The 17,923-nt window shown below is 45.2% G+C and overlaps 1 protein-coding gene across 2 annotated transcripts in view; it reads right to left on the bottom strand.

The window, feature by feature from the left end:
• The window catches only part of pak4 (p21 protein (Cdc42/Rac)-activated kinase 4), a 47,684-nt gene that overhangs the window by 18,744 nt on the left and 11,017 nt on the right, over nt 1–17,923 (bottom strand). The window contains exons 1-7 of one of the 2 annotated variants that reach the window (XM_030743999.1): nt 16,024–16,248; nt 5,364–5,591; nt 4,862–5,067; nt 3,699–3,903; nt 2,839–3,072; nt 1,266–1,721; nt 49–182 (exon numbers count right to left, since the gene is read on the bottom strand). In XM_030743999.1, coding sequence (XP_030599859.1) covers nt 49–182; nt 1,266–1,721; nt 2,839–3,072; nt 3,699–3,903; nt 4,862–5,067; nt 5,364–5,564 — 1,436 coding nt within the window. In that variant the 5' untranslated portion in view covers nt 5,565–5,591; nt 16,024–16,248. Of the gene's footprint in view, nt 1–48; nt 183–1,265; nt 1,722–2,838; nt 3,073–3,698; nt 3,904–4,861; nt 5,068–5,363; nt 5,592–16,023; nt 16,249–17,923 lie in introns of those variants that run through there. The other variant, XM_030743998.1, reaches the window with a different exon arrangement.

The raw sequence follows: 17,923 nt of genomic DNA, 5'->3' as shown, positions 1-17,923 counted from the left end.
CAGATGCTTACGTAGCCATTTAATACTGATGTATGAAGTTTCTCTCACCTGGTGTGTGTCACGATGTCGGTGAGAGCTCCTCCTTCCATGAACTCCATGACGACCCAAAGCTCATCTCCCACCAGGTAGCTGTTATACATCTCCACCACGTTCTCATGATGATAGTCCCGCATGATCACCACCTGCAGTTACCCCCCCAGACAAAAGGACACGGAGACATAGGGATCACTCTGCAGCCCTGCCTCATGACTCAGTCCAGTGTGCAAAATCCAAAGGGGCAAATGTGAAACGGAGCCGTGAACTCTACCGAAGTTCAGACAGCAGTGCAGACTCAGACGTGCCCGAAGGAGACATTTTACTTACTGAGCCGAGTGTGAGATGAGATTTCAGGCCTTGTTTTGCTGCTCTGATGTATGAACACACAAAATCTATGTTTGCAAAATCAGGAAAGTGTCAAACATGCTTCTTAGACTTGAGACTGTTACAAAATCAGAGCTGTATACACAGGAGAAAGAGCCGGTCTCCTCTTCAATGGCATTAGGCAGCAAAAAAGGCACGCAGTCATTATTATTATTATGCACTCTTTTTGGGTAGAGTCAGGAACAAACTAGACAACTAAATGTAGCTGCTGTCATTAGACTGAAGTACTAACTGATTCAACTCAAATGTATTAATGTACCAGTTAAGTGATGTTAATAAGCCACAGCCAGAAGCAGGCTTTTTAAACACCTCTGAAATACAGACACAACATCGGTATGAACGATGTTTAACCTCGAACATTAAACTCGGTTCAGGTTTGACTGTTTGTGTTCAAAGTCTTCTTCATAAAACTTCATAAATTTGAAATGTATTTGAAATATACAAAAAAGTAAAAAAGTTTCCTGTATTCTGTGTGGATTTGTAGAGTTATTATAGAGTCTTTTCAAAGTAAAAGCCATCTACATGATCACACACTGTGACTTGTGCCAATCACAGAGGTCCAGGGCTCAGTGACCTCATAGCTGGTTAAGCCAATGGCTGTCAGTACAGTAAGCTTTGGAATAAACCGGTGCTCTACATTTCCCACTTTTATAGTACAGCACCAGCGATCATTTTTAACTTGGCGTGATGTTATGATCCATTTGTCTTTTGTTTTGTTTTGATGTAACTCTGTAAACTGTAACTTGTACAGTTTTGTGTCACCTGCTCAGGTACTACGGATCTTAAGTTTTTGCCATAATCTGGCATGTTTATTTTTACTTTTTCTCTCCAAACAGATCTTTTACCTCGTTGAAGAGGAGTTCTCTGCGCTGTTGTTTCCTCAGGTCCATCTTCTTCACTGCGACCAGTTTGCCCGTGGTCTTCATCGTAGCGATACACACAATCCCTGTGGACCCCTCACCGATCTTGATGTAGTGGTCCAGGTAGGTCCGCGGATCACCCGGATCGACCACCATCTGCAGCGCCGCTCTGAACTGCTCGTGGGAAACTCTCTGGGGCTCCCTCTGTGGTGAGCGGCCCTGAGGAGGAGCGCCTGATGCTGCGGGCCCAGAGGGCGCAGGGGGCCGTGGGGCTGGAACGTTGGGGTGAGGGGTGTGAGGGAGGGAGGACTCGGGAACCAGGATGGGGTGGGAAGAGTGATGAGGGTGTGGGTGGCTTTTAGGGGGCTTGGAGCCGGAGGAACCTCGGGTGGAGCCGGCAGAGGGGCCGTTCTGAGGGGAGGATTCATGGTGTCGACCCACCTGGAAGAGAGAGACACAACATAAAGTGAAGGGCTGCTGAAGTGGCCCCACTCACCCCTTCACTGCTATCTGCCCCTCAGACACTGAGGGTTTTGTGGGGAAGTGTGGATGAGCATTGTTGACACCTCAGTTTTAATAGCACTCCTGTTTACACACAGTCATGAACACCCTTTCCACATCATACACCAACACACGCACCCAACATATCACTTGCATCACTGACAACTGAGGCAGAGGGGCGGCTCTTCCTACACCTCTGTTTCCTGCACCCTGCCTGGAGCGGGGATCAGCTGGTGGTTCGGGGGCAGGCGTCCCAGAGCCCTGCTGGCTCTTGGGGGCTTCCAGGGGCGATGTGGATGGGTGTGTCTTTGTGTTGTTGGTGTGTGGACGTGTGAGTAAGTATCCTATATGTGTGAGTGAGTGTGGGTATTTGGCAGATGGCCCAGGTCTGCTGGGTCTTACACAGTCGCACACACCACGACTGGTGATTTGTGTATCCATGTTTTTTCACATTTTTTCCAGGTGCTGTTTGGTTTTATAGGTGCAGAAGTCGCTGTGTTTCTCTACCTGTGCTCTCTCCTCCTCTCCTCTGCCTGTCAGTTCTGGCATTGCCATATTACACATGCACTCGTGTGAATAACAATAGAAATGAATAAAAAAGAAAAGAAAAACATGAACAAGAGGAGCATATGGAGACCTGACAGAGCTCATCTTGGAAAAGCAATAGATCATGATGCTGACTGCCAAACCTGCCCGACAGGACAGGCTTTAAACAAAAAAGGGTGTGCTTGATTTATGTAACAAGACAAAACTGGAACTTTGTGATGAAGGCGAATCCAACAAGTATTTTCTCTTTATCACACTGAACTGATTAATCGCCCAGCCCTAACTGGATGGATTCAATCCTCAGCCACAGAATCAAGTGTTTTATTTTACAGCTTGTTTCGGTAAAAGCTCTCTGTCACAGTGTTGCCCCACTCAGTTTCAGTGTTATTATGGAACAACTGACACAAGTGAAGCAGCTAAATCTGATCTTGGGATCTGCCAGCAGGTTCAGTTTGGACATCTCTGCCATTTTATCTCAACCAGCAGCTTCCCTCAGGGTTCCCGTCCCTACCTGTCCCGTAGGGCTGCGTCCGCCTTCGCTCTCCGTCCTCGGGTATGTGTTAAATGGCCGTGCGGTCTGCTGAGCAGTCTTCATCACCCCCTCAGTCACTGGCAGGTTTGGGGTGCGTATGCTGGGTCCTGAGAGAGGCCTCTTGTCCTTGGGAGACTGAGGGCTGCTGTCCCGTGCCACGTAGCTGGACTTTGGCCTGTGGTCATAAGGTTGATCCCGGTGAGCCCCGTGGTCCTGAGGAGAGGGAGAGATTGGACAAGAGAAAGAAAATGAATGAGAAGTTTTCAAGGAGAGCCTGATAGAGAAGAGGTGCAGGATGCTTAAAGGGGGCCTGTTATGCTCTTCTTTATTTTTATTTTTTAAATATACTATAAATTAAAATGGTACTTAGTGCTTTTCTACTCTGAGCACTCTTTACAACAAGCATCTTTCACCCAAAGCACTGACCTTCCGATTGGCAGCCGACCCGCTCCACCTCCTGAGCCACGGCAGTTAGATATACTGTTATAATGTTCATATTAAACATGGCCAAAGTTTGCACTAATGAGGTCAGGCTGACACAAAGGGCTTCAGACTGCTCTAAAGGCTCAGTGTCTCTCATATGATGGGAGGGGATGTGGTCACCGGCTGGTCAAACCTTCTGTTTGTGAGGGGTAGCCAATCAGAAGAAGGCTGTTTTAAAGTGAGAGGAGCGAAAACGGATTTTTGCAGACAGAAGGTGAACTGAGGGGCCCAGTGTGAGATAAACGAGGGTTATCTGGACTGTGAATCACACAGAGCTGCAGACTACAAGAGTGACCATACTGAGCAAGAATTGAAAAGCATACAAAAAGAATAATAACAGGTTCTTCTGTCTCTACCTGGCCTCGGTCCCGAGACGGTCTGTCTCTGTGAGGGGGTGGAGGAGGAACTGGTCTGTCCCTCTGGGCCCTGTTGGGCTCTTGGCCCCGGGGCTGCTGCTGGGGGCGGCCCTGGATCATCTCATCTGTGTGAGGAGGACGGACCGCACGCTGACTTTGGAGGCGGGGGTCACCTCCGCCCTGTTGGTCTTGTCTGGGTCGGTCTCTGAAAATCACATCGACACAAAGGTAAGTGCAGACCGGAGCTTATTACAGTTTTATATTGTTTAGATTTTATTGTTTGAAAAATGTTCAGCATTAGTCTTTTTATTTATGACAGAGGGTGTTTGTTCAGAGCGGACCTCACAAAGGAAACTCGAGCTGAAGGTGACTCAGAGTCACGTAAACAGGTCAAATCTCAGTAAAAAGCACCGAAGCCTCGTCAGACTAAAAGCAAAGAAGTTTCCTGTGTATTCTTTGTGCAATTTAATTAGTGTTATAAACTATTAAATTACATTTATAGAGCACCAAATCACAACATCAGCCACCTTCATACTGTAAGACCCTCCAATGATAGAGAGAACAGGACATCCATCTGCTACGACCGGCTGGGGTGAAGTCTATAAACACTAAACTGGAACAATTAAACTGATTTTAAACTGAAAACAAAAACTACGTTTGTGCAGGCGCACTTTGTGTTACTGTAATTACAGGATCGTTTGTATCTGAAAGCTGAGAAATTGCCATCATGTGTTATTACACTAACTGAATAACCTCATGCTGAGGGTGTAGACAGCTGAGGTGTAGGAGCTTTTCTTCTGTGCAGGTACACGATTTCCACTCCACCAGGAGCTGTCCTTATCCGATGGAATAACAATGGAAAAATGTGTTTCAGGTAAAGGTGTCAATTTATGGAACAATCCTGACAGCGAGACAAAGCGATCTAAGTCTCCTTCTACATTTAAAAGAAAACTGAAAATTATGATGAAGCGATATGGTTTTGAATAAGTTGATGTTTTGTATTTTTTGTTGCGTATTGTAATTTTGTGTATTTGAAATATGCCAGTAACAGTGCGTGAATGAGGGGCAGATATTATAAGTTTATACTTTACTTTTCTTTCCTTTTTTTAGTTGTTATAAGAATTATTTACATGTTGATTGAATGAAATAAAATGAAAGGTCACCTGTCTTGTCTGTCTGTGTAGTGTCTGTGCTGAGGATCTCCGTTCTCGTGCCCTGGACCTCCTACCGAAGAGCTTGAGTCCCTGCGAGGCTGCGTGGGAGGACTCGCTCCCCGCAGGGAGTTGGAGCGAGTCACGGACATGGTGTCGAACTCATCCAGCAGCCACGTCAGAGAGTCCATCCCCATCTTGCTGCCGCGTACGATGGTCTGGAGATTAAAAAATATATACGTGGTTGGCAGCATTTGTTTAACGTTGATTACAGCTGCTCCCAGTGATACTTAAAATTAGCAGCCGCAGTGGTGGGTTCACAGATATTCCAGCCATGCATGCAGGACTTTAATCGGTACAGTTCTCTGTCCCCATGTGATCATTTTTCAAAGTTACTGAAACTGCAGAGAACATCTGAGCACACCCGTCACAAACAGCATGATAAATATAAGCAGAGCAGTTAAAGGATATTTTAGACCTGAATCTGATGCCTGAACAGATCGATTTTTCCCACCTTTCGCGGCTCTACGGTAGTGATGACGGTCGCGTCGATGAAGGGTTTGGGCCTCTGCGCCGTGTCTTCGATGAGCGACTGCCATTGTCGCGGCAGCCCGACAAACTTCTGCTCCTGCTCGTCGAAGTCCGTGTGCACGCGGTGCTCAAAGTTGGACGGAGCTGAGATCTGGATACGAGACTTCTTCTTTTTGGCAAACATGACGGCGGCTGCAGCCAAGCATCAGACCTGCACGGAGGAAGGAGGGAAACGATGAAGGCTAGAAAATAAACTGCAAATGCAACAACAAGTAAAGCGCAGCATGCACGCTGCTGTGCACAGGCTGTGCATGAAGACTTCTCCATTAATGAGGTCCTAAAAGTCTTTTAATTTTCTTTTCATGGATTTAAAATGATTCAGATGTTTAATTTGCACGTTTTATTGAACCTCTTATCATGAGTTCTGTTGATTTTTACCTGTTTTTATTTAAAGATGGAATTACAGCCTGTTTACTTTAAGCTATTTTTACGTGTTTCATTTACTCTGTTTAAAGTGTCTCTCATGCATCTAAGTGTTTCATGATGACGCTGATGAAGGCCACAAACTATCAGTCGCACAATAAAGTTGCAGTACACAGTTTTCAGCTTCTGCAGACGTTAACACAAACATCAAAGTGTGTCAGGAAGCGTCCAGCTGACGGCCGAATGTGTTTCCCACCAAATGCAGATCCTACTGAGACAAAGTGAAACTACTTTGTCAGCTCGGAGGACCCTCAGAGGCTGTGGACGATGTCTCTGTGCATTGTGTGTTTTTGGAGACTCGCTTTTTTAACGCGACCTGTTCAGGTGGAAACAAACACTAAACAAGCAGCTGTATCTTTCTTTGCACTGGTCTGCCCTCTTGTGGACGTTATCGATATTCCAGCGGTTTGACATCACTAACCCAACCCAGTTTTAGTGGGTTAGGTTAGTGATGCTGTGTCCTGTACATGCTCTGCAGTGAACTGCTAACAGTCCACATCCTGCCAGATAAAACAGATGAGTACTTGATTGTGTACTTATCACTTAATAATTACTTAAAAATAATCATGACTTCAACTTATGAAAGTGGGAGGATGCGTCTGAGAACTTTTCCCAGGCCGTTTATCTCATCCTGCTACATTTCACTGTGAGGAGATGATGGTTATACGGTGACTGGGATAAAGGGTGTGGTTTCTGCTGAAAGGCACGCCTCCTCTACACAGTAAAATCACAGTGCATAGACTGAATATTAAGGTAATGATTTACAGAGGTTATGTATTGACCCACTAAATGATTTACTCAAGATTTCACTTTTAGAAAGATTGCAAACTCCTGCCCTTTCCTTCAGGAGGGTTTCTCTCCTGCTTGCTCCCTGAGGTCACCTGTATTACAGTATGACAGGTGTACCATCCCAGGAAAGGTCCCCAGGTCTGCCTGACCCGTAACAGTTGGGGCTCACCTCACCGTGCCAGTGGAAAAATTATTATTTTAGCCCAGTAATAAACTGGCTGCATCCTGTCTTTCGTCCTGTTATAGCTGAGGTAAACTCCAGCCTTTCATTTTTCTCATGTTTCACAGATGTTCACACTTCATCGGTGAACTTATTTAAGTCAGCTGCTGCTGCTGACTGAACTAAAAACACAGATGTTAGGCTGAGAGGGAGAGAGACGCTGCCTGCAGTCAAACAGAGCATCCAGGTGAGCTCGAGCACCTGGGTCAGTCCATATTTATTAAAATAAATCAGTGAAATCTGACAGAAGTTCCCACCTGACCCCTTCAAACCCAGCTGACCTTTATTGGTATACTTAATGAAGCACTGCAAAAAATTTACCTTCACACTGTAAATATGTTCTGAGCGAAAAGCCCTCAAAGTACAGAGGTGTGCTCAAAGTGACCTTTTTTATTTTTCCAGCTTTTTTTAACCACATGAAACTTTGAGGGTTGACAGACACAGTAAAGCTCTGCTGAAAACTGCAACCAAACCAGTTTCACACCCGATGTGTCACAATCTGAATATCTAATATGATGTTCCTATAACCAACTTTCAGCATCAGTGGAACAGGATATATCGGCTACCATATGGTCACGTTTTTTTCTGTTATCCTTATTAACCTGCTCTCTCGTGATTGGCTGCAGGACCCACCTGCACAGGGCCTGATGGCCCGCCCTCGCTCTCCTCTCTCAGCACTTTCTCTAAGCATTTCTGGTTATTCATCATTAGCCCACCTCGGATGTACTTTGATGGGCTATAACTAATAAAATACTCATATATAGTATTCATTTATTAGGTGATGCACAAAAATTCAGCTGATTCTGAGGCTGCACTGACTCAGCTGGCCTGTTAAAAGCTGTGCTCGCTCGCTCCATTCACTCACAAACACAACACAAACAGGAGAAAGTTGGAAACAAAGCGATGAAAAAGATGCTGGGATGTGAGAGTGAGGCGAGGGAGAGGGCATGAGTCATGCTGCTTCGCTCGCAGGCTGCTGGAGTAATAAAGTCTTTCACAGCAGGAGCGTTTGAAGCGAAGCGAGACCCGCCCAGAAACACAGTGAGAAACGAGAGGTTCAGAGCCAACAATGCAGCGCACACACACACAACAGCAACACAAAAAACTACTGCAGAGACCCAGAAATAAATCAGGGTAAATGTCAAGGAAGAAAAAACTGGTTAAGAAAGAAGAAAACTGCAAAACAACAAAATCTCAGGCGTGGTGGCTCACTGCAGTGATTTACTACAGTCGTACCAGCTGCACTTACAGATTATTCTGAGCATAAAATAAAGAGACTCCAGTCAAATCTTTAAAGCTCACTGGATTTGCCGCAAGTGTGAAGAGAGCCAATGAGTGCAACATGAGCTGCAGGCCTGAATAATGTTCTTCAAACATATTAAATGATGGCGGTGTGTGTCTCATCTGTAATATATAAACACACCTCTTCCACAGAAAGGCAGCAGCAGAGCAGCCAGAAGCTGTTTCCCGAGAAGATGTTACTGGCTGCCAGAGGCCAGACCAGCGAAGCAGGAAACAAGAGGAATGTGGAAAACCAGAGACAATTACAGCTGTCAGAAAGCTACACGTGGAAGTCATAAACAGAAATGAGATCAAGTGAAAACTCCAGCAGGTAAAGAGAGCACGCCACAAGTCTACTACAAGCATGCAGAGCTATGTCAGAGCAGTCTGAGGTGGGACAGTCGCTCCCAGTGAATATCAAACAGCTTTGCTGATTGAAAAGCACATCCTAACCCCTTAAAGCTGGCAGCTCCACAGATGCTGGACGCTGCGCCCACGAAAGAACAGCGACGATCGCTGTAGACCGCCACGTATTTTACCTCCCGTACATCGATCCAGGAAGCTGCCTCACCAAAACAAACTGAGAATTTCCAGCATTGTGACTGTAACAGCCTACTTCCTCTTTCTAGAAAAATAATCTAATGAAATGCATGATAGGCTGAGATCAGATGGGATTTATAAATCTCTCAGTTTACTCAGATTACAACAGAAAGGATAAAACAGGCAACATACAAACAAGTCACCAAGCTGTTGATCAAACTCCTGACCAGCTCATACAGTACAGGAAGCTACCAGAGAATGGTTTAAACAAGGATGCACACTTAGAGCTGCAGGGAGAGGACATTAACACTACACTCTTACTTAAATTACACTTAAATTTCCTATGGAATCACTTCCAGAGCCAGTGAACCCTCACAAATAATTACACATCATCATCACCAAGTATTTTCCTTCCACATCATCTCATTAAATGACCAACCATTACAGCTAAAGGACACCTGTAAGCATGTGAACTGTAAACAGAGATCCACTCTGTCTGTAATAACGAGTTTTCATATTCTCTTCTATGAATTTCAGTGACACCAGTACAAGCTTTGTTGGTTCATGCTCCTTCAACACAAACCCGTCCAAATTCCTTCAGCTTCCAATAAAACGATCCGATCAGGTGTTGGTGAGGTCGAGCTAGCTCACATGAAATGATCTGCTACCTGGTGGCTGGCTACAGAGCTGCGGTTAGGCTAACGTTAGCACAGGGAAGATGAGACAAAATGTTCTCAATAAGATTTCACGCTGAACTCTTACTGACAGGCAGAGACAAATGCTGCTGTCATTAATAACACCTGTCATTAATAAGGGGTGGTTTGGATTCCTCACTATCAAAAAGGCTTGATCCTAAACTCAGCGTCTGCACTGAAATCTGAGTGTTTGAAAGATGAGCTACGCTTCAGTGCTGCTCACAAATTCTCTGAGAGGTCGACTGATCGGTCATCATTTAAGAAGCGGACAGCTGAAGATAACACCGCTGCTGATGTGGCAAAGCAGCCGTGAGGCAACGACTCTGGATAACATCCAGACACTGGGTGGACTTCACGAGTGCCAACAGCCACTCTTTTTCTTACAGGTTTAGTAAAAAGAATGAAAACAAATCCAAATCTTGGGTCCACATCAGGATACAAGCTGAGTTATTTCCCTGGAATCTCCACCCAGCTCCCAGCTCTGGATTTAATTCCCATTAGCAGAACTAACTCTTGCTACAGCGTGGTTACAACATGGATGATAAATGCCTCTTTCCAGTTATAATGAGTCTGGTGACAACAGTGAGAGGAGGATAAATCACCACAGAGGCCTGTCATTAGTGTTTGGGCTGAGACACCAAAACAGTGAGTGAGAGCAGAAAGAAACGTCTGCCTGAAGGAAGGACAAAACGTAACGAGGAGGATCACTGCAGTAACACAGACCTCTGCACTCCTACAAACAGTCATCCAGCAGATTAAGTTGTAATATATGTAACTGAAAGCACGATGAACTTCTACATACAGGAACCATGTGAGGCCTGATAACGTCACCGAGCGTCTCATACTCATAGAGGGCGGTCTGGCCTTGAATCAAAGAGCCCTGCGGCTTCCAATTCCTGGCCTTTTTTTTCCCTCTCCTGCATTTGGAAATATGTGGCGCTCCGAGCCAAACGGCTGCGAGTGAAAAACAAGATTTTACCGCTGCCGTCGAGAGCCAAGAGATGATAAGATTCATAAGTAATGAAGGCCGAGCGGCAAACGGTAAACGGATTACGGAGCGCTGACCTCAGAGATCCTGTTTGATTGGAGAGCAAACTTTCTTTCTCCGGCTGGTGCGCTGCTGTACGAACCTGAGAGCGTGGGCGCAAAGACAAACTTTACATGGCAAGTGAGTCCAGGCAGGCAGATCAATCTGCACAAGCCTGTTAGGACAAATAACAACAGAGATGAGTCAGTGATCCCACTCATTCAGCCCAGCACACCAACACAGCACGGGAAAAACGGTGCATTCAAGTGCACCAAATGAAGGATAATCAGGGGTTTTTTTTGGCCTTCTACCCTGACTGTGGTAAAGATCTTTACCCTCTGAGGACTCTCATTTAAGGTGACAGACTCATCGCCTTAACCCACACTTGCTGTTATATTTGACATGTGAACAGCCATCTCCACTGGAACATAATCTAAACTATAACCAAAGATGATGGCGAGCTGATGGTGGTTACACGCCGCCAAAGCAGACCAGGTGAGAAACCCTCCAAAGATCAGAGCAGGTGAAACCAAGAAAGAGCATCCTCACGTTCACCTGTTTAAATCTTTCACCACTTTTGCCTCCTCCAGTTAGAGCCTGCTGTCCCACTGTGACACTGACTAAACTAAACTGAGATGTTAGGAAGGGGTCGAAAGGGCACAACTGAAAAGGTAAGTGGTGCGTTGGTTTGTCAAACAACCACAAAAAAAGAGGATCGTAGATAAAAACAAATGCAAAAAAGATGTTTATCCTGTTTTTCATAAGTGTTAGAGCACAAAATCATAACTAAAATCTGAATCAGAGACCTACTCTGTAAGTCTAAGGTGTGACAAGAAAGCCGACAGGTAACAGAGGACACCTCCTCTCACCTGAGACCTGCTATCAACAAACTAAAGGACTAAAGGCTGGTTTGCTGAAGTTGCACTTGTTGAATATTTCTTTTACATCAGGACCTATAAAAGTTCACACAGAGAGTTTAATGATATAAATGTGCTCACTGATCTCAACACAAACAAATTAAAAATAGGAGCACAAACAACCCAACAGCTGCACACAGCCTTTATCTTTATTATTAAGGCTGTCACAGGAAAGGTTCTGTTAAAAATATATAGTATACCTGAGAATGCAGAAATGTATATGAACGATATGATCACTCCAAAACATGTCACATGTACTAACACAGCATGCAGTACAGTCAGGCCCACAAATACTGCATAATCAAAGAACTGAAGGCTTTCAGCATTAACTGCAGTTACAGTACTTTTTATTGGCTGTCCTGCATTTTCAGAGGCCTAATGTTTCTGGGCCCGACTGCATGCTGTGGTTGGCGCAGCTGGGCTGAACAGGAACCGTCCTGTTTGGCTGTCATACAAAGGTAAAAAGGACAGGACTGCACCACAGCGCACCCCCCCCCCCCCCCCCCCCCCCCCAAACACTGTTGGGAATAAATCTATAATTTGTCCTCTCTGAGTAAAACAAGCACACACACCCCTAAACACATCAATCAGTGCAGTTACAGCTCCCCTGTATTTTCCTCTCTCCCTGCGACCCTCCGTCTAGCTCTCAATCTGCTCCCACCATTCCCTTCAATGTCTCCGTCTCCCTTTAACTGTTTTCCACCTCCTCTCCCTCCTTAATTTAACCTCCCTCTCCCACACTGTATGCCTGGCTGAACCGTGAGAAAGCCTGTCTGGTCAGTGGGGCAGAGCCGGGTTGATGAGCTCTGGAAGAAGCTGCTGTCCTCTGGCCTGATTCACGCATTGTCCGTCATGGGTGGTCCGCTCTCTGAGGGACACCGTGAGGCGGTGTAATGACAGGGACCGCGCTATGAAAGGCCGCACCAGATCCAAACATGCAGCACACAGAGGGATTTGTTAGGAATGATCTTTCTGATTGTGCTGCAGACATACGTTTGATGTGGGTCTGTTTAACTTACAAATGCCTCTCTTCTTCTCTCCTTCTATAATGGTATCGCTGTCATTCTCTTTAGCCAGTCGCTTAAATGACATCACGAGTGCAACCCATGTGGAGAGGACAGTCGCAGTCCATTTACTACAGAGCAGCATGAGAAATCTGATTTTCCAGTATTTAAGATGAGCAGAATGCTGCTTCTCTCAAACTATTGTTCAGTTGTGAAGCGCTTTAGCATTCAAACAGGGTTTTTCTGCCATGGAAAAATTCTGGCACCCTATTAAACAGGTTTCAGCCCCCCCCCTCAGAGGAAAATCAGCAGCACTGTGATTTTTAACAGGTTTTTTCTAAGCAGGGTTTAATTTACTGAAGCTTAAAATACATTTGTTTATCATAAGTATCACAAAAAAGTATATTTTCCTGTTAATCAGGTAACAGTGACTCTTTGCTTTAATTATATGAGGACCAATCATACTTATGTGCATAATCAAACCCCCAAAAGGCCATTTTTAGCCTAATAATCCTATAAAGTTGCTTACTGTAAATTCCTGTTTTTGAAAACAGTTTGATAACTTTCTTAATGTAATCCAAGCCACCACCAGGATGTGTAGAAAGAGCCAATATGACCTGAGGATATTTCAATTAGAGATATCAGCCAAAGCTGAACTAGCACAGGGCCGCACTTTGACACAAGACCAATCTGTACCAGGAGATGGTGCTGCAGCAACACAAGCAGCATTTAACCAGGCAAATCATTAAGAGCACATTTTATTTTGGAAAAGGCAAATCTATGGAAGCTTGTTTCTGTCACTAAAAAACAAGAAGTTTAACAGCAGCAGACATCTGGAAACATCAACACACCCACAGGTAAAACACCGCCCCCTGCTGGTGAAGGCTATATTTTTACAGCGGGTAATTACAGAACGTACCTTTAAAAATGTTACAAACAAAAACTGTAACTTGTGCTTGAGCCAGGACATAAAACTGACCGTTTAATGGTTTAAAATATTGAACCTGTTAGTTTCAAATGGATTTTAAAGACAGAGGAGACCTCAGGGGAAAACAGAGAAGTTAAAACTTTGCTTTCCAAGTAACAGTCTTAGGTCCACCTTGTCATAAATCTTTAGTGAAGGTTAAGGACTTAATTAGGTGAGGACACCTCCTCTGCATGCATTACAAATTTCTTCCCTCTGAGCGAGTGATTTTCTGTCTGCAGCTCCATTCAGACATACCTCACATAGCTATCCTTCTAAAAAGGCACTTACAGCACTCAGGCGGTGAGAAGGCCAATATAAACACACTTCAGAAAGTAAATAAATCTTTATGCTACGATGATAAATTCACCTATTTATGCAAGAAGTGCATGAACCCCTGTACTAACCTGTTAGTGGTTTTCGTGCATGGAAACTGGTTTGGGGGTTTCACTAACTAAAGAAAAGTGTCAATTTTTATTCATAAAATGGTCAGAAATAAGCAAAAGGATGCAGCTGTCAGTCTAATATCACAGACTCAGTGCATAAGGTGCATCATCACGCTCCAAAAGCATCAATCTGAGGAAGCAAAAACATAGATGATGAGACCATCCAGTTAAGCTACTGCAGAACAAAAAAAAATACCCTCACAAATACTGATTTATCAGGTCTGTATATTTGTATTCAGTTATCACAAGTTCACAGGCCATTTGTAAATATTGCTGACTTCTCTTAAAGCTGCTGGATGTTGGGAATATGTTTAATTAAAGCACAGAAACTCTCCTGTTTACACGAAGCCACAGTGACTGATAAACCCTTGAATTTAACAGCCAGCCACATTTTCTAGGGCAGGGGTATTAAATGGTCTCTAAATGATACCTGGTAACTTGCCAAAGCAACTGGTGGAGTACACAAAGTTACCAGCCAAGACCAAAAAACACCCGAATGTTTGTCAGGCGGTGATTTCTCACGCTGTGTCTCAGCAAAGTTAAAGACAGAGTAAGAGCTCTGCAGTGAGATGGAAAACAGGCCTCACAGAGTGATGCACCAGAGAGCCAACAGCAGGACTCAGGTTACCTTTGCTGCTCGTTTGTTGTTGTTGTGCTTACATTAGCTCGCTGTGCTGAATCAGGCCTGATAATTAATAGCCTGTACTCTCACACTGACACACACACACACAGAAGCGCTCACCCAGACTTTCCCAGATTTATAAAGTGTAGTGCAAACACACTGTGTGACCTTGGTGCTGCTGGCTGCTCTCACAGCCATCAGCCTGTTCATGAAGCTCAGTTTATATGTGTCAGACTCATCTTCAGTGTGCAGCAGGGTTCAGCGTAAGTGGTGGCGATCATATATGACCAACAGCAACACCAGAGGGGCAGCAGGAGGCTAACGTGCACCCATTAAGGTCCAAATGCATAAAACTCAATAAAACCCTGAGATTGAATCAAGGACATAAAAGATTTGACAGAATCAGGTTTTTATAATCATTATCAAACTAGTGATTAGATGGGACAGCACGGTGGCACAACTGCTGCCTCACAGCAAGGTCTTGGGTTCGCAGAGCCTATTCATCCATTCATTAATGGATGAATAGGCTCTGCAGTCTTATATTTTACAGGCAGGAAACCTTTACATGCATGTAACAAAGCATGATTTTTTTTCTTTCTGGTTTAAAGTATTTGTCTCGATCTAAGAGTACTCTGTCCTCAGGCATTTATCCTCCTCTGTAATGCCAGCATCACCACAAAACGAACAGCAGTGCCTTTCATTGAAAACCTGGAGGAATGAATGATTTTACTGCAATGTTCAAAACCTCCCAGTGGGCTGAAAAGGTCTCACTGGCAGGCTGGTTCTGGTCCTGGTCCAACCCTAATTTAAACAGATCTACCTCATATAATATACTATCCATACTACGTGCTGTGGGTGCTCTGTTTGCAGAGGGTCTGACAGAATCAAACATCAGCCCTGTGGTATAAACCCACAGAGGACGCTAACAGACACAAATCAAAACAGCATAAGGGACAAAACTGTAGACAAAATGAAGATAAGAGTCAAGGTCCAGAACAGCAAGAAAAAAGCTGAGATAGTCTTAAAGTCCCAACTACACAAAACAACTCAGGAAAAAGAAAGCCTCGGGTCAAATAAGGTGTGTGCTACACACAGACAATCCAGTATACTTATTATACCTCATGATCAGCAGTCAGGGCCCACTGAGACAAACTTTTCCCACTAACTTATCAATGTCTCACCATCCTCTCCCCTCTCTGTGTCACCAACACTGTGCAGAGGAGGACAGAGGAGGAGACGAGTGGACAGAGGAGGAGACGAGTGGACAGAGGAGGAGACATGAGGAGGAAACATGAGAGGACAGAGGGGGAGTCATGAGGAGGACAGGAGTCCCGCAGCTGTCCTGACAGCCATGAGCAGTAACAGGTTTGAAAGGGCGCAGCGGGTGAGGAGGAGGAGGAGGAGGAGGAGGAGGAGGAGATCATCCCTCGCTGCTCCTTGCGTCCTCGCTGCCCCCCTCCCCTCCACACCAGGCAAACAATAAAGTTATTATGCTTTTTCCTGACTCAGTTAATCCACGCTGGGAGATTTAACAACAGAGTTTCGTTGTTCCGACTAACTTTCGCTCGGGTCCAGCGGCGGAAGCCGCGCGCTCATTAACCGCTTTCCGCACGATAAAAGCCGAAGTTCAGACGTATGTAAGCGGAGGTACTCACTCCGAAGCGCAGGTACTCCTTTATCCACCTGATCTCATGTCGAGCTGCTGAGGACCGAGCGAGAGCAGAGAGGATCCCTGCGGCGCTGCAAAGTTACTTCCCCGGAAAACTTCCGCTCCGTTCAGCCGTGGGAAGCGTGTCCGTGTCTTTATGTAAAAGTCCAATGAAGCGGACACAGCAGAGAGACCTAAGCTCGGCGTAAACACAGACAGCAGCCGTGCAGCTCCGAGCCGTAAAAACTGTGTCGCATTCCTATGGTTTCAGCAAACCCGGCCCAGTATCATGACGTCACGGGGGGGGGGGGGGGGGGGGGCACGGTTAGGCACGGGTCTACTCATAACTTTATGTCCCGTCAGGATTTAAATAAAAGACAATGTCTTTTTTCTTCTACTCCTGCTCTTTCCTTCCTGTCTCTCACACACAAACACAAACACACGGAATCTGCCGTCACAGGTGTGTAGTTACCTGTGGTGTCACGTGATGCAGCAGCCTTTAGAGAGAGTGGGAGGGTGACTCAAAGAAGCCTGAGCTGAAATCTGTGACCATGACAGCAGCAAGGGTAGAAAAAAATCTTTGAAACCTGTTTGATTTTAAAAAGTTTGACTTCAAGTTTCACCTGTGAAGAATAAAAATGTCATAAATGTCTCCATTCACCACTGCCTCTGCTTCACGTGGTGTTTCACATCGTAAATGATGCGTTATTGATCAGTTTCACTGATCATTACATGATCATAATACTCACGAGTGGTTTACCTTTATTATTGGATTCCTTTAACCTCAGTCATACAGGTTAGAGCTGAAACTGCGCGAGTGCTGGCATAGTCATATGACAGCACAGGTAAGGATACACCTGTGGTGGGAGAGTCCTGATGTCACCGGATACTCTGAGGTCACATTAGTCATACTCTGCTTTTACCAGCCTTTCTGACTATGGCCCCGTTTACACGACACCGTTTCGGAGTCGTTTTGATGCGTTTCAGCCTTCCGTTTACACGATAGCGTTTCAGAAACGATCTACGTTTACACAGTGAAACGATGTAGTTCCCATGCCAGGCCACAAGTTGGCGCTGGTTTTCTCTTTGCACAGCTTGTTTATGCAAGACGCGCATGCGTGGAGTGACAGAGTAGGTAGTGCGGCAAAATGCTCATTACTTACAAAACGGCCAATGTGAGAGGTTTTGTGTGGACTGATGAGGTTGGATCGCTGCTGCGCACAACGCTGAATTACAAAACGGTAAAAACACAAGAAAAGCATAAGCACTCGTGAATCCGCGAGTACTGTTTATCAATTTGCACAAGCGCGAAAAACTGTGGCCGTCGCAACCATAGTGCGCATGTGCGAGTCACCCGTTTTTGAATCACCCCGGTTTCAAGCGTTTACACGAGAACGCAAGCCGGTGCGTTTCTGAAACGCTCCACTCTGGACCCCGTTTCCCAAACACATCGTTTTCACTCCGTTGTCGTGTAAACGGAAGGGCGAAACGCATCAAAACGGGGCCTAAAATGGCTGGGAGGCAGTGTCCTGAGGGCAGGAGGACTTTCTGCCACCACTCGAGTCGCCCCCTGCTGGCTATTAGAAAGACACTGCTTTACTTTGAGACCCCAAAGCAAAGAAGCACTCAAACCAAACAAAGCACTTTCTGCCTTGTGTTACTCACATGAAAACAATCACAGAAACCTGCAAATATTCACAGCTAACAGCTAACAGGACGGGAAGAAGCCGGACTCAGGTTACAGGTACATATGTTTAGAAGTTACCATGATTTCACTCCCTGTTCTCCAGGCTCTCTGCTTTTCTTCTTGTTTCTATTTAAAAGTGCAGTTGAACTACAGAGATCAACAACCCCCGCTGATGGCTCTTTGTGACGCAGAGCGAAGCTGAAAACTTCCTGATGCACAC

Source organism: Archocentrus centrarchus, chromosome 13, assembly GCF_007364275.1.
Source record: "Archocentrus centrarchus isolate MPI-CPG fArcCen1 chromosome 13, fArcCen1, whole genome shotgun sequence".
Lineage (NCBI taxonomy): Eukaryota > Metazoa > Chordata > Actinopteri > Cichliformes > Cichlidae > Archocentrus > Archocentrus centrarchus.
This window is presented reverse-complemented; position numbering and strand designations above follow the sequence as displayed.